Source organism: Crocuta crocuta, unplaced genomic scaffold, assembly GCF_008692635.1.
Source record: "Crocuta crocuta isolate KB4526 unplaced genomic scaffold, BGI_CrCroc_1.0 scaffold258, whole genome shotgun sequence".
Lineage (NCBI taxonomy): Eukaryota > Metazoa > Chordata > Mammalia > Carnivora > Hyaenidae > Crocuta > Crocuta crocuta.
This window is the reverse complement of record NW_027532842.1, coordinates 6,075,697-6,090,617: the sequence shown is the minus strand read 5'-3', so window position 1 is coordinate 6,090,617 and position 14,921 is coordinate 6,075,697. Positions and strand designations below refer to the sequence as shown.

The following is a 14,921-nucleotide window of genomic DNA, read 5'->3' as shown; positions in this document are numbered from 1 at the left end:
TGACTTTGGCTCAGGTCATGATCTCATGGTCGTGGCATCTAGCCCCCCATCAGATCAGGCTCTGTGCTGAGCATGGAGCCTGCTTAAGATTCTCTCTCTCCTCTCTCTCTCTCTCTCTCTCTCAGGGCACCTGGGTGGTTCAATTGGTTAAATGTCCAACTTTGGCTCAGGTCATGATCTTGAGGCTCATGGGTTTGAGCCCCATGTTAGGCTCTGTGCTGACAGCTAGGAGCCTGGANGCCTCATTCCACCGCCCCTCTCGCCAGCCATGTTACCTTTCATTACGATTTTTACTGTGGTAAAATATATGGAACATAAAATGCATCATTTTAACATGGCTTAAGTGTTGAGTTCAGCGGCACTAAGGACGCTCCCACTGTGTGCCAGCACCACCTCCAGAACCCCTTCACCTTCCCAAACTGAAACCCTGTCCCCATTGACCACAGTGCTGCCCACCTCCACCCCAGACACCCCCACCCCCATTCGATTTCCGGTCTCTCTGGATTTGACCGCTCTAGGTGCTTCATAGAAGTGCTTCATCATTTTTGTAGGATAACAAAAGAGAGAGAGAATTAAACCTCATATTTCCCTTCCCCCAAAAAGTCGTCCAAGGGATGGGGAATGGCTAAATTTTCCACAGCAACCTTGAACTGGTCCTAAAGAGGAAGCTCCCAGAAGAAAGCCTTGTGCTTCACCCCTCTGCTGGCTTCCCTAGGGCCGGTCCACCTGATTCCGTCCCTGTGCTGTGAGCAGGCCTGCAGCATCGACCGGGTGACCCTCGGTTGTAGAGTTCATTCCAAGACCGCTCTTCAGGACAGGTAACTCGGTACTTTTAACCCATGTGGTTTTTTACTCCCTTGTGCAAATATGCCTTCTGCTAGCTCGCCAGTTTTCATGTGAAACTATGAGAGATCATTTTATAAAGATTACTATTGACCTTCTGGACGTCAGAGAGGGACAAATCTTTGGCAAGAGATAAGTAAGTCTTTCAAGGTCACTGATACCCTGTGCGGCACTCTTTATACTTTATGCTCCATTAATTTTGTTTCCCGTATCTGACACATTGTCATCCAGAAGTAGNCTGATACCCTGTGCGGCACTCTTTATACTTTATGCTCCATTAATTTTATTTGTTTCCCGTATCTGACACATTGTCATCCAGAAGTAATTTTTAGCATGTCATCTACTCATAGAATTTTAGAATGGCCACTAAGAAACTCCGTTAAGACCAGGAAACCGTATTTTAGACATCGGGTTAAGCACAACTGTCTTGACTAGAAGTAGGTGTAAGACTGCAGTTGTAAAGTAAGTAGGTTGAGGCAAGTTTATAACAAAGAAAGCACTAGAATTCTGACATTATCAGTTGCTGTTCCATCTAGATAGAGCATCGCTTTGTAGTGGTGTTGCGCCTCCCTGTAGACGAGTTACGGATCTTTTGAATGTGTGTTCAGACACGCAGGTCCAGTGGGGGAGACCATGCCCACGTTCTTCGGGTCCCTTTCAAGGCCCGTCTGTGGGGAGTTTTCAGATGCCTGGCCTCTGATGCAAAACCCCATCTGTGGTGACGACCTCTCCTTTTGTGACTCTTACCCTGAACTCACCGGTGAAGACATTCGTCCCCTCGACCCCGAAGACCAAAGCTCATCCTCCTCGGATTCAAATGGCAGTCGGGATTTGGTCAGTGGGGCTGTACCCATTCAAGGTCGTTCTGGAAACTCGACAGGAGCCCCTGATCTCTCTGGACCGAACGCCTCCCCGACAGAACCAGCGCCCACTCAGGACGCACCAAGTGCCACAAGCCAGCTGCATCGGGAGGGTGGCGACATCAGCGGCCTGAGCCCTCAGACGTCCCTCCAGGTAAGGCGGTGGCTGGCCTCAGCCAGGCCGCAGCACTGACTCGTGCCAGACCCGCGGGGTGGAATTCCTCTCGCCCCGGAATGTGGGGGGCCCGTCTTTCGTAAGTTCTTGTTCTTGTGTGTTTGGAGAATACATTTGAAATTGAATTTCAAGAGTCTTTTTTGAACCAACAGCTACTCGATAAGGTCATAATGAGCAGCTGCGTTCTTTTACTCTTCGCAAATCCAACTACTGAGCACAGCACCACCCCCGCCCCCCGGCCCTGCAGTCCATTCCTGGTTGAGAGAGATGAGTGAGTGTCGGGAACATCTTGTAAACAATCCCTCACCTTCATTTTCCCTGTGATGTTTTACGCCCAGGACTTAAATGCATCTCATTCACTGTCAAGTGAATGGGAATTCAGATCTCTCAAAGCTTCTCCTTTCCCTCTCCCTCTTACTGTTGTTTTCGAGATGGCTCTGCTCTGACTGATCAGGTTGGTTGGAAGTTGATTGTCGGTGGTGATCTGGCTTCAAATACTAAGAACCTTCTAGAAAAAAGGGTTTAGGGGCGCCTGGGTGGCTTAGTCGGTTAAGCGTCCGACTTTCGCTTAGGTCATGATCTCGCGGTTCGTGGGTTCGAGCCCCGCGTCGGGCTCTGTGCTGACTGCCAGCTCAGAGCCTGGAGCCTGTTTCAGTCTGTGACTCCCTCTCTCTCTGACCCTCCTCTGCTCATGCTGTCTCTGTCTCTCTCTGTCTTCTAGAAATAAAATAAAACATTTAAAAAAAAAAGGGGGTTTAAAATCAGGTTGGTGGGCAGATGGCGACTGCAAGGAGACGGGGATTCTGGGCACACAGCACAGCTGGAGATAGAGAAGCATCAGGGACCCCTGGGCACCACCTCTGCCTTCCCCTCCAGAGAGGATGCCGCCTTTCCTGCGTGTGACTTGATGTCCACAAGCGTTTCCCTAACGTAAGCACCTGTACTGTCAGAATACAGTCTTTTGGAAAAATGATACCAGTCTTCGAAATAGAAGGGCAGAATGACAGCCCCAGGCGGCCCCCGGGCCCCACACGGCCCCGCCTGCACACTGCCCTGCTGCGTGCCTGTGATCCACAGAAGTGCCTCTTTCCCACGAGGTGACGTGACCCTGTACAGTTATGTTAGATGCAGCCCAAAGCCAGAGTGTGCCTAGAGATGTGCTCCTTTTAAGAGCAGTGCATAGGTTATATGTTGATCTATATCTGTAATACTTTTTTTCCTGAACTACCAAAAAATTCTATGGAGAATCTACAGGGAATTCTATGCAGAAAACACTGTGGTTTTTCTCCAAATAAAGGACATACAGAAGAGATAAGGGAGGAAAAGCAAACAAATTAGGCATTTAAAATGTAAAATACATACCGCTGTGGCTGACAAAGAGTGTTTATTGACCTTGTTCTTTGGAGCCATGGCATCATTTTTATGGCTTCCGTGATAATCCTAAGAAAAGACTTCAGGGTTAGCCAGGGTGCGTAGGTCTCAAGAACAGACCTTGGCTCACAAGCCTTCGGGGCTGTGCACACCCAGCTGCCCAGAGGAGGGAATGGGTGGAGAAGCAGAGAACCGCCTGGAGAAAGAGACCCCACCCCTTGAGCAACCAACCCCAACTTCCCAGGCGGATGCCCTTGCCAAGTACCCTGAAAGAAAAGCCTTGGGATTCTTAACACTAAAATTACAAGATGTTGAAGTTTCTTTTATAGCAAGTCAATTGGTTTTCATCATACACGTGGCTTGTGCTGCCTTTACAAAGGTCTGCTACTTTTTCCCACATATCTGTTGTCAGGAGCCAGACCGAGTAGCTAGATTTGTGCTCCCGGTGAGTATCCAGGGTTTTTCAGAGTATTGTCAGCAAACAGAATTCCTGCTCAGCATAATTGTGTAGCTCATGCCCAATTGTGTGATGTAAATTCCAAGACTGAGGACTAAGCATTTTCATGCCAAGTCATATCAGAACCAAGGCATTCTCTATCTTTTTCTGATTATATTGTTGGGGGCAGAGGGGGATCCTGGTAAGCATTATCATCACAGCTATGTGAGTGTAAAATAGTTTAGTGTAGACGATTGATATATGTAATGGCATTAACTCTTTTCAAAGACAGTTGTCAAGATAATCGTGACCTACATAAAGATAATTTCAACCCAAATTATTTATGAAAAGAAAGTCATAATTACATATAAAATGAGTGAGAAAATGTTACATTCAAGTTGCACGATGTAATTTAGTGATGAAAGGTTTCTATTAGCTTTCTAAGATGTGTGATCCCTTTTTGGATGATTTGGTAAATATAATGAGACATTCTGAATCCAAGAAAGGAATCGTTAAAATGTGAATCATTTCAATTTTCTCCCTATAACTAAAAACAACAATCACATTTTGAGCCCATTTTAAGAGATAATCTTTTCCAGGTTCTGGAAAGAACTTTGTCTTTGGTCGCACTTACTGAATGTGTGGCACTTAGTGAGTGAACCTTAATCTTCAAAAAGTAACCAGAGGGGCACCTGGGTGGCTCAGTCGATTAAGTGTCCAACTTCAGCTCAGGTCATGATCTCATGGTTCGTGAGTTCAAGCCCCACGTTAGGCTCTGTGCTGACGGCTCAGAGCTTGGAGCCTGTTTCAGTTTCTGTCTCCCTCTCTCTCTGACCTTCCCCTGCTTGTGCTTTGTCTTTCTGTCTCTCTCAAAAATAAACATTAAAAAAAAAAAAGCAGCCAGAGACAACTGCACACCTTTGGGAGATTAACCCTCTTCTTTGCTTCAAGGGTCGACCAAGTGTTTTAGCTCAACTAGTTCTGTTTTTGTTCAATCCATTAGATGCCAGAAGGCAATTCAGATTTCCTCATAACAGGCTGATTCTCCGAGGTAGGGAACATACTTACTTCACATAAAGAATTTTCTTTCAGCAGCTTGGGATTATGAACCCAAGGACTTCCGGTCCCTTGAGTTTGTGTTTGCTCAGCCTGATGACGGGCTCCTTCGTAATTCAGCAAAGCATGGCATTCCTGTTTGAAAACCACGTAAGGGCAGCTGCAGATACTACTAGCTATTACTAGCGATTTCTTTCTATGTCTTTTCAATGGAACTTGAAATTCCTACCCAGGCTTTCACTCATATTTTCAGGTTTTTAACCTCAATTCTCCCCTTTCATTCAGCTTTACTGAGATGTAACTGACACTTGACACTGTGTAAGTTGAGACCTGCGATGTGATGATTAGATACACGTCTGTACCGCAGAATGCACAGTGGCACTTCTGTCTTTACTCGGTGTGAGGCTCACATTGCTAAGGCTGATGCATTTGTTTCCAAAACCTGTATTTTTACACAGTAGTTCTCTTGTGGTTGGTTGAAGACCACCCAGAATCTGATGATGATAGTTATGGTACAGGATAAAGTCAATAGGTGTGAGAACCTTTTTGAGCTTCAATGACTCAATTCTAATTAAATTTTCCCTATACACACCTCCCCAGAAAGGAACAGACTAAGATATTTGGCCGTCAATTGCTCAGATACCTGGGAGCATGAGACCAGGCTGTTTACCTGCAGGAAGAGCTTTTTTTTTGGTGATGTTTTTAGCCATCATTGGAAATGTCAACATAAAATAATAGAAGAAATGGTTTGAAAAAATGATATCACCTGGAGTCTGGTTGCCCAATTTTTTAAACTCTAATTTTTTCCATATTGGCAAAATGAGGAACATTTGTCCTTTCATAATAGTGCCAGTGTGGTTATTACTGTCATATTAACTGATCAATATATTTGATGGGATTATATTACTTAGAGCTCCTTCAGAAGTTTCTATACCTAGTTACTCACCTTCAACCTAGGGGGAAAAATGTTTTCCTGTAAACTTACCCGATATGTCATCAATGCCAAATTAGTGGTGAATAAGTGAATGAAAGGCTTTATTCACCTGCAGTAATGTGCAGTTGGCCGATGCCTCTAGAAGTCAGGCTGTTGCCCTTCTGTGATAAGGGAAAGATCTGAGGGTGCCACTTTGCTGAGGACATCTGCCCACAGAAGAGTGCGAGCCTTCCAGGAAGATCATTAGACGAGAAATCCTTCCAAACTATCTCTTTCTCCAGTGTTTTAGCAGAAGTTTCAAATGCAAAGAATAAGAATGTCACTATTCAGTAATCATCCGTGTTCTTTTAAAGAAGGGACGAAAGGATCCTAACATCTTTATCTACAAATGCTTTACAAGAATGCAACACAGAAATAACCCTTTACGTGTTTGAATGGGGTCGGAAATCAGCAAAAGAATCTTGCGTTAATACATGTTGTTCGCTGTGCATCACGTTATTGTCTCTGCAGTGTTTTCTGCAAATACTGAGGGACCGTGAGTGGTTATAAAATCTTTTACTTTATTCTCAGAATACGTGGGTACCTGGGTATTCAAACATCATTAATGAGCCGCTTGTCTGTATGTTATTAAATTCATGTGTACTACTAGTTAAAAGTCACATACAATAATTTTTAATGATTACAGCTGAGCACCTTTTGCTCGTGAGGTAGTTTTTCAAGCTTTCCTTGTTGCTGTTTTAGGAAGCTTAAAGTACTTTCTTCTTTCTGCAGTAGAAGAATATGGATGGGACCCAGCAGGCACTTAACTCCTCCGCTTGGGCTTATGGGCTGAGCACAGTCTGGACCTCGCATGGCTTCTGAGGGGAAAGAAAATAAATCTGTACCAAACCGATGGCATTTTAAGCCTTTCAACCAGTTGCTTCTGAGCCAGACCAGCTGTAAGCTGAAACGTCAAGGAATAACAAGAAAAGACTCCAGGCATTCATGATACCCTGCATCTTTCCTAAACAAGAAGCTCGTACGCCACAAGCGTGACTTCAAAGACTGATGGGTTGGGTTTGCAGCCTACGAGATTATGAGCATATAACAAGAAACAGAAGTGCATTCGTGTGTATTTTCATGGCGAATGTGGTTCTCACCAGACTGAAGACCCAGGGTATAGGTTTTCATTGACATTTTCTTTCCAGAAATAATTTCACATAGCTGATTATCCCCTTAAAAGTCAACGTCAGAAGAGTTTCCTTACTTTTTATGTCAAAGGGTTCAAAACTGAACGTTTCTATTTGACGAAGCTCACGTTTTCATCATCTGATTGGCTTAGGAGGCGAGAATCGACCCCACACTGCCTGCCTATATCGTGGGTTTGTTAGGTGAAGTTAACTGGCCTGACTAGGAATGGGAGGAGAGCACGTCTTTTCTGGAATCGACACTTGTAACCTCAGCCACTGGTCCCGGGAACCCTGCTGGACCCCGTGACATGAGGGGCCCAGGCTGGGAAAGTGGTGGGGGAGAAAGCCGCCCGCCACCCTGCCCTAAAAACCACTTACCACACACACCCTAGAAACCTATATACACTGATGAACGCATTTCTGTGAAAATCAGTTGATCATGAAGCATGTGTTCCTTCTGTCCCTGTGACTGGGCTTGGGAGACCCGGAAGTTGTCCTGTATAGAAAAGTGGTATTTATAAAGATAATGGTTCTTTTTTTCCCTTCTCACCCTCCACCCCCAACGTCCTGCCTCTGACAACCACCAGTCTGTTCTCTGTACCTGTGAGTTTGGTTTTGGTTTTTGTTTGTTTGTTTTGCATCGTATCTTACACTAAGGGCTTTAGAAATACACCATACCCGGCTCCCCTGCTACTAAGATGTACCACCAAGCATGTAGTCTTATGAGACTGCACTACATATTAGGACAAAAAGAAAATGCACAATCTGTAGACAGCATGTAGGCAAACAGTTCATAACTGCCCTCAGGTCATCCCGCCAAGTACCACAGGGTTCCCTCCGACCGTGTACAGTTCGTGTGCACCGTGGTCTCCTCTCTTAGCCAGTGATGCCGCATTTAAGTGCTTCATTCCGGCGCCCCATCCCTTACCCACTTGGTAGGTACACACCAGAATTGTGTCTACAGCTCAGACAGAAATGAACCCAGTTCAGTCATGACCAGGGAATGGCTCATTTGCTCTTAATCTTTATGCCCTGGAGAGGAATTACTAGGGTAGGATTTATTTGTTTCCTACTTGAACCTACATGATCAGATCTGGCCTTTGTCTTTTCACTGATTACTATTGGCTCTGTCACACTTGGACTTAGAAATGGAACATCGTTGCGTGTGAGTGCGCTAACATTCTTTGTTTCACAATTGCCCCACCCAAATCAGTGTCTTGTACCTAACATTGAAACCGAACTTAAAAAACAAAACAAAACTGTCTTTCTCAGGACCTTGTTATTTATTAAAACCATGCTTTCCGCTCTTTGCAAGATATTAGGGGAATCTGATGAGCCCTTGTCCTTGTGGCTGGGCCAGCGTTCTAATGTGTGGATTCTCGTGACCTCGGTTTCTTTATCCAAAAGAGGAAATTGGAGTATTCTCGGGGTAACCCATAGTCTCCTGTGTCTGTTTAATACCCAGTCATAAATGATTGGCTTTTCTTCTTTTCCTTTTTTTTTTTTTTTTTTTTTTAGCATTACCCGATGGTTTTTCAAGTGTGATAACTCACCAGCTCTTATGAGAGCTGCCTTTAGGAAAGTCATGTAAAAGGTTTAGGATTTGACCACAAGATGTCCGTGCAAATGCACACTAGAGTTTCCTTGAGTGGCTTCCCTGTAACTCACATATGGGTGCCATTGTTTGCAATCCAGTCGTTTTGTTTTGACAGGGGGATGATCAAAGTAGGTCAGGGCTGTGCTCCTTCTGGTGACCTGAATATATTTTCCACATGTAGAAACCCTCCTCAACTTCAAAGAGAGATAGTTGCTGGAGAGAAGCCTGGATCGATGGAAACGGGACTGTGGCCCCCACACCCTGACACATCACTTTTGATCAGTAGAGAAATGCTTAGGGTTGAAAGTCAATTTCATGTGATGCTGCATTTGAAAAAAAAAATCCAGGGTTATTTTATCAGGATGAAGATAGCTTACCACCATGGACTACGGAAACACACGATAATGTATACTTTGGGTAAAACACTTGAGAGGAAAATCCCATCTGTGTTTCCCACAGGCGGAATACCCCTGCAGCACCCACACGGACTGTACCTTCTGGGGTGCGGGTGCTGGCACATCTTTACTGGGTATTAAGAAAGCTGGGAGAGAGATTGGTATGACTTCTAACATCGCAGAAACCCACCAACAAGAATGAGACAAGATTTGGGGACTGACCATGTAAAGGCATGTGTTTTCTCATTTTGTGTATATGGAATATATTTTTCCAGTATAGGTTTTTCTACTCTAGATAAAGTGGTCCTGTTGCTGTTACCTAGTTGAGCTCTATTGCCTGTGCTAGTAAAAAAAAAAAAGAAAAAGAAAAAAGAAAAAAAAAAAGGAAAAGAGTCCCTCATTGCTTGAAGGTCGCCGGCTTGAATCAGTTTAGATTTCATCATTACTGTTTTGCATACTGGAATTTATAGATTTGTAAATTTTCATTTTCTGACACGAATAGTTTTGTAATGGCCTTTTTTATATGTGAATAAAATTGTTATCTGGTGTTCATTCATACTTACATGTCCAGTTAAAAAAAAATGACTGGTGATGGGAATGCAGATTTGCTTTCCTCTCTTGCTCCCCAGATGGGGGTCTCCCCAAGTTCTGATCCTTCCAACGTGACCCTCTTTAGCCCCTCAAATTTTATGAGGGAGATTTGAAATCCTTCCTGGTGACCTCATTGCATTTCTCAGGCATGTCCAGCTACTGACGAATTCTCTGAGTTATTTGAGAACCTTTGGCATCAAGATTTTACTATGATCTCTTCTTTCTCCTCCTTCATTTCCTGACATAAAGAAGGAAAAAACAAAGGCGACGTCTTATATTCCTTCCTTCCAGAGGTCAGTAGGGTGTTTTCCTGCAGAGGAGTGGACTAACTCCCACAGAGCAACACGGGTCACTGGAGGAGTTCTTTTTTTTCCTTCCCAGCTTCTGCCCTTCCTTCCCTTCAGTAAAGCTTTTAAAGCTATTATTAGATTTTGAGAGAGGGCTTTAAACTTCCTGGGAAAAAAGTAGGTTATTTTGAAGTGACGCCATATTCTCTCAGCTGGTTTTTCTGTGGCGTTCAACGGCACTAAGGATCCCCTGAGGGAAGGAAATTCGCATATTTCCCTCTTCCACACCTTGGCTCATGTACACTTTTCCTGTGTCTGTGCATACGGGTTGGGCTTGTGGGTGCCATTAACACTCTGAGAAAACGGACTCAAAAGCTTGTGAGGTTCTAACACAAGGTGTGAAGTATTCTATCGTCACACAAACATCTTATTTTCACCACTATAATGAAGGTCTCCTTGCAGCTGTCAGTCAGCTGGCTGAATTTGTGTGTCCCATTTTAACTTGAGAAAGTGTTGTCTGATTTTCTTAAAAAGGTGTTTGGTGGCGGCAGCTTGGATCTATCATTCAGTCAGGTTGAAACTAAACAACACTGACAATTCCCAAAACCTTCCATAATCCCTCAGAAATTTCTGTATGATCTAGGAAGTGATTCTAGACTTGTAGTTATACAGAATCAAGTCAACAGCGCACGGTCACGGTGGTTATGCCACAGCCCGTCCAGAGGAAGGTCGCAGGGCTTCTGCAGAGATCAGGCAGAGCAGGGTCCTGACTGTCCATGATCCGCCAGGGGCATTTGAATCAGGGTGAGTTATGGCTGCTTTCAAATTAGCCTCCAGAAGACTTGAATTTTAGAAGCCACTTTCTCTGGAACCGTGGGTGGGCTTCCGAAGCAGGTTTCGATCATTTCTCTCCAAAGACAGGATTTTGTCTTTTGCTCTTAATTTCTATTGGCATCAACTCTTCCTACTTAAGACAGAAAAGGCTGGCATTCTGTCAGTTTTGTTTGGCGTTGAATTGAGCCAGCAGGACTCTGCAGAGGGATTTTCCTCACCTGGGTTGGCTATTTACAGTCAACAGATGATCTAACAGAACAGTCCATCGGCAAGCCTTGAATAGCAGGTGAGAGCGGCAGCCTGCCTTGCGGCCAGGCACACGTCACCCCCTCAGTGCATCAGAGACAACGGTTTCCCTTGAAGGCCTAAACACAAATTTAGCTCCTCTCAGAAGCCTCAATCTGAGAAGACCCTGTTTCCTACGTCAGTCCTTCCTTCCTTCACCCATCAGTATACACGTGTATACAGTAGTGGCACTGAGTATATGCTGGGCTGCAAATGCAATGCCAGAGTTGAAGCAAGCAAGGAATTATGAGGGAGACAAACCTTTTAAGTACTTACAAGATAGGTCTTTATTGTAAAGACATAAATGCGAATTCTTTGGCGGGGGGGGAACAGTGACATCAGGGAAAGTCCGGATTCTCTCGTCATCGAGGCCACCTGGTCCTGTTCTGACTTCAAGGCAGACAGTGCTGAACCTGAGATCAATGCTGAGGACTTGGCCGAACCACCTGCTAACCTCAAACTCAGAGTCCTTGAGAAGACCGAGGTCAGGGATGACGAATCCCCGGCCCCCCTCGCGCAGCCACGCCCTCCCAGGGCCTGTGGACGGCATCACCCGTTAGTCGTGGCCTTCCTGTCCTGAGCCTGTGGCTCGGACTCCTGGCCCTGCTCGCCCCCGAGCGCCAGGCGCCCCTGCCGTCACATGCAAGTGAACTTGTAGGGTGAGCGGTGTTTGTCCACTGCTTCTCAGCCTCACCAGGCGCCTTCACCCGGGAGCTAGTGTCTTGCCTGATCACTGTCCTTTCAGCTCCTTGGCCTTGACTTAGAAAGGGGCTGCTTGCCCTTTACTCCCCACGTGGCTGAGCTGCCTCCCCAGGGCACCCAGAGGGAGGTCAGCCTCTGGTTTGGGGGTGACAGCAGTGCTTGGCCCGGTGCCCTTCCTGCTCCCTCGCCTCCCGGCCCTTCTGCTGCGAGGCGCCACCACACCCGCGTCGGCAGCCCGTCTGTCCCCCGGCACTGGGTGCACCTGCGGGGACACAGCTGCGGGTACTTCAACACAAATAGGTGCACAGAGAGGTGAATACACGGGCCAGCTCGGGGAGGGGACCAAGCAGAGAGTGGAGAGAGGAGCGGCACAGAGAACCCCAGGTGCCCTGCCCTGCACCCTGTTCTCACCCTCGAAGTTCATCCACGTGTTTTCCAGGGACCCAGAGCCAACTAGCGGTGGTTGCTGCAGGAACACGATGAAGAGTGTGTCTCTTTCTGTAGAATGGAGGGTTCATGCCAATGTCGCTAAGGCCCAGCCTTGGCTCACAAGAGAGACAATGTGGGATTTGTGGTGGTTTTTCAAATGTAAGATTTGGGGGGGTGCTGGGGGGCTCAGTCGGTCAAGCGTCCGACCTCAGCTCAGGTCATGATCCCACGGTTCAGAGGTTTCAGCCCCACGTCGGGCTCTGTGCTGACAGCTCAGAGCCTGGAGCCTGTTTCAGATTCTGGGTCTCCCTCTCTCTCTGCCCCTCCCTTGCTCACGCTCTCTCTCTCTCTCTCTCAGAAATAAGTAAAACATTAAAAAAAATTAAAAATTCAAATCCAAGATTTGGGAAGCGTGGTGCCAACGTGGCGAGGGGAGATGAGACTTAGTCATCGTAAAAAAGGAAGTTTCTCCTCTCCTCTTTCATCCTTCCTTCATGTCCCGCCCCCCAGGACCTAAAGTCTTGGTCTCCAGCCTCCTGGCAAGTGTGCAGGGGTCCCACAGCCACTGGCTGGGTGACAGGGTGGCACACAGAGCAAAGCAAGGAGACACAGCCCAGGGCTGCACTCAAGTCCTGGCTGTCTGGAGACTTCGCATTCCCTTGAGGGGTCTCACAGTTAATAAATCCGCCCGGGGAGCACCTGAGCTTGGCCGTCCAACCTGACGACAAGGCCCCTCTGCAGACGCCCTTTCCTGAAATGAAGCGTCACGAGGAAGTTACGGAAGGCCAGGTTCCAACTAGTGCCTCCTTGGAGAATGTCTTCTTCCAGTTTATAAACCAGTCCGCTACCCACGACTGCAGAGTCTGGGCTATTCTCTGACTAGATCCCAATTAGGTGTTGCGTAGGGGAGCGTGGTGGTTAATTTGGTCAACTTGGCCGGATGATGAGACCCAGATGTTCTGGTCAAACATCAGTCTAGATGTTGCCATGAAGGTGTTTAGATGAGATTGAAATCATTAGGCTTTGAGTAAAGCCGATGACTCTTCAGACTGTGATGGGCTTCATCCAATCAGGTAAGGTTTTCAGAGAATAGACAGGCTCCCTGAGGAAGAGGGAACGCTGTCTCCCCTCCTCTTCAGATTCAAGCCACAGTGTGAAGTCTCCCCTAGGTCTCCCGCTGCTCGCCTGCCCTGTGAATTTCACACTTGTCAGCCCCCACAGTCTCTTGAGCCAATTCTTTAAGTAAATCTTTACACACACGCACACACACAAACACACACTGGCACCCAGGTCTGTTTCTCTGAAAAACCCAGACTAATACAAGAACCACTCAACCCCCCAAGCTAAATAGACACCAGTGACCAAACATGAGCAAAGTGTTCTCTGTTGGGCACACCAGGATAATCTCAGGGGACTCAAGGCTTTCTTGAAAGTCACAGGGGTGCCTGGGTGGCTCAGTTGGTTAAGCGTCCGACTTTGGCTCAGGTCATGATCTCATGGTTCAGAGAGCCCACATCGGGCTCAGTGCTGACAACTCAGAGCCTAGAGCCTGCTTCAGATTCTGTGTCCCCCTCTCTCTGTCCCTCCCCTGTTCATACTCTCAGTCTCTCTCTCTCTCTCTCATAAATAAATAAATAAAATAAATAAATATTTTAAAAAGTCAACAGCACCCAGAAGTCTTCAGGCACTGCCCTTCATGCCCCTCCTTCTCCTTCCTTCAAACTCCAGTAGTTTGGACTGAGGTCCCCGCCCTCCCCTCTGCATTCTTCTTTACTCTGCCTCTCACCACAGCGGACATCCCACATTAAGGGAAAAGCCTGGCTCTTGCTGGTTTGGATGTAATGACTAGATCTGAGTTCAGGGAGCATAAGAGAAAAAAGGCCATGGTTCTATTCTAGAAGAATGACCGAAACGATTCTGAGGGGAGCCTCTACATTAAAACCGACGACTGTCATTTATTATTAGACACACAAAACCCATCTATAGTATGATCTCACCCGGCCAAGAGCCACGGGATCCTTTGAATCGGTCTGTCTCTTTGGCATTCCAGGAAGGGAGACTGACTTGGCTGTAAAGAGAGTGATGTCAAGAAGGAGCCCGAGGTCTTCACTGACTCAGAGCCTCTGTCATCTGCGGCTCTCGAGTGTCGCTTTTATGACTACAGTAGAAACTTGTTCCACAAGATCCAAAGCAAAAAGTCCCTGCAAGCCAGGCTGCTCCCAAAAGGCCTACCCCAGCTACATAATCGTGTAAGTTGCTCTGGGGGCACCTCTCTCTTTGCATTCTAAACACAGGCTCCGTGTTGCTGATTTTGGGGTCTGGGGTCCTAGGATGACATCTGCAGGACATTTCTCTCATCCATGTAAAGGTGCAGCCGGCCATTGTCAAGTCAACGTATCCAGTTGCTGATTTCCTATGCTTCTTGAAACAAATGATTGCACTTGTTAGGGTGTACCATGAGGCCAAATTTTAGAAAAATCATACTTTAAAATGTACAGTGGAGAGGCACCTGGGTGGCTCAGTAGGCTAAGCGTCCGACTTCAGCTCAGGCCATGATCTCATCTTTCTGGGTTTGAGCCCCCCCACCGGACTCTGTGCTGAGAGCTTGGAGCCTGGAGCCTGCTTCAGATTCTGTCTCCCTCTCTCTGCCCCCCCTGCACTCACACTCTGTCTCTCTCTCCCTCAAAATAAATAAGCACGCACACACACACACACACACACACACACACAATTTTTTAAGNCAACTCAATACAATGAAAACTGGTACTATCTCAAAAAATGGTCTTCAGATGAAACTGGATTTCACTTGAGGCACCTGGGTGGCTCAGTCGGTTAAGCGTCTGACTTCGGCTCAGGTCATGATCACACGGTTCGTGGGTTTGAGCCCCGCACCGGGCTCTGTGCTGACTGCCAGCTCAGAGGCTGGAGCCTGTTTCAAAGCCTGTGTCTCTCTCTCT

At 46.6% G+C, this 14,921-nt stretch overlaps 1 protein-coding gene and 1 long non-coding RNA gene across 2 annotated transcripts in view; one reads left to right on the top strand and one right to left on the bottom strand.

Annotated features, from left to right (window-relative positions):
* The window catches only part of TNFRSF19 (TNF receptor superfamily member 19), a 91,020-nt gene extending 84,241 nt beyond the window's left edge, over positions 1–6,779 (top strand). Inside the window, exons 8-10 of the mRNA XM_077745424.1 lie at positions 716–818; positions 1,452–1,857; positions 6,447–6,779. Coding sequence (XP_077601550.1) covers positions 716–818; positions 1,452–1,857; positions 6,447–6,449 — 512 coding nt within the window. The 3' untranslated portion in view covers positions 6,450–6,779. The remainder of the gene's footprint in view (positions 1–715; positions 819–1,451; positions 1,858–6,446) is intronic.
* A 4,323-nt stretch (positions 6,780–11,102) lies between these two features.
* Positions 11,103–14,686, bottom strand: LOC144216074 (uncharacterized). Its single transcript, XR_013330556.1, has 2 exons — positions 13,962–14,686; positions 11,103–13,154 (listed from the first exon to the last, which is right to left on the bottom strand). It is a non-coding gene; the product is annotated as an uncharacterized LOC144216074 (long non-coding RNA).
* Positions 14,687–14,921: the final 235 nt, after the last annotated feature.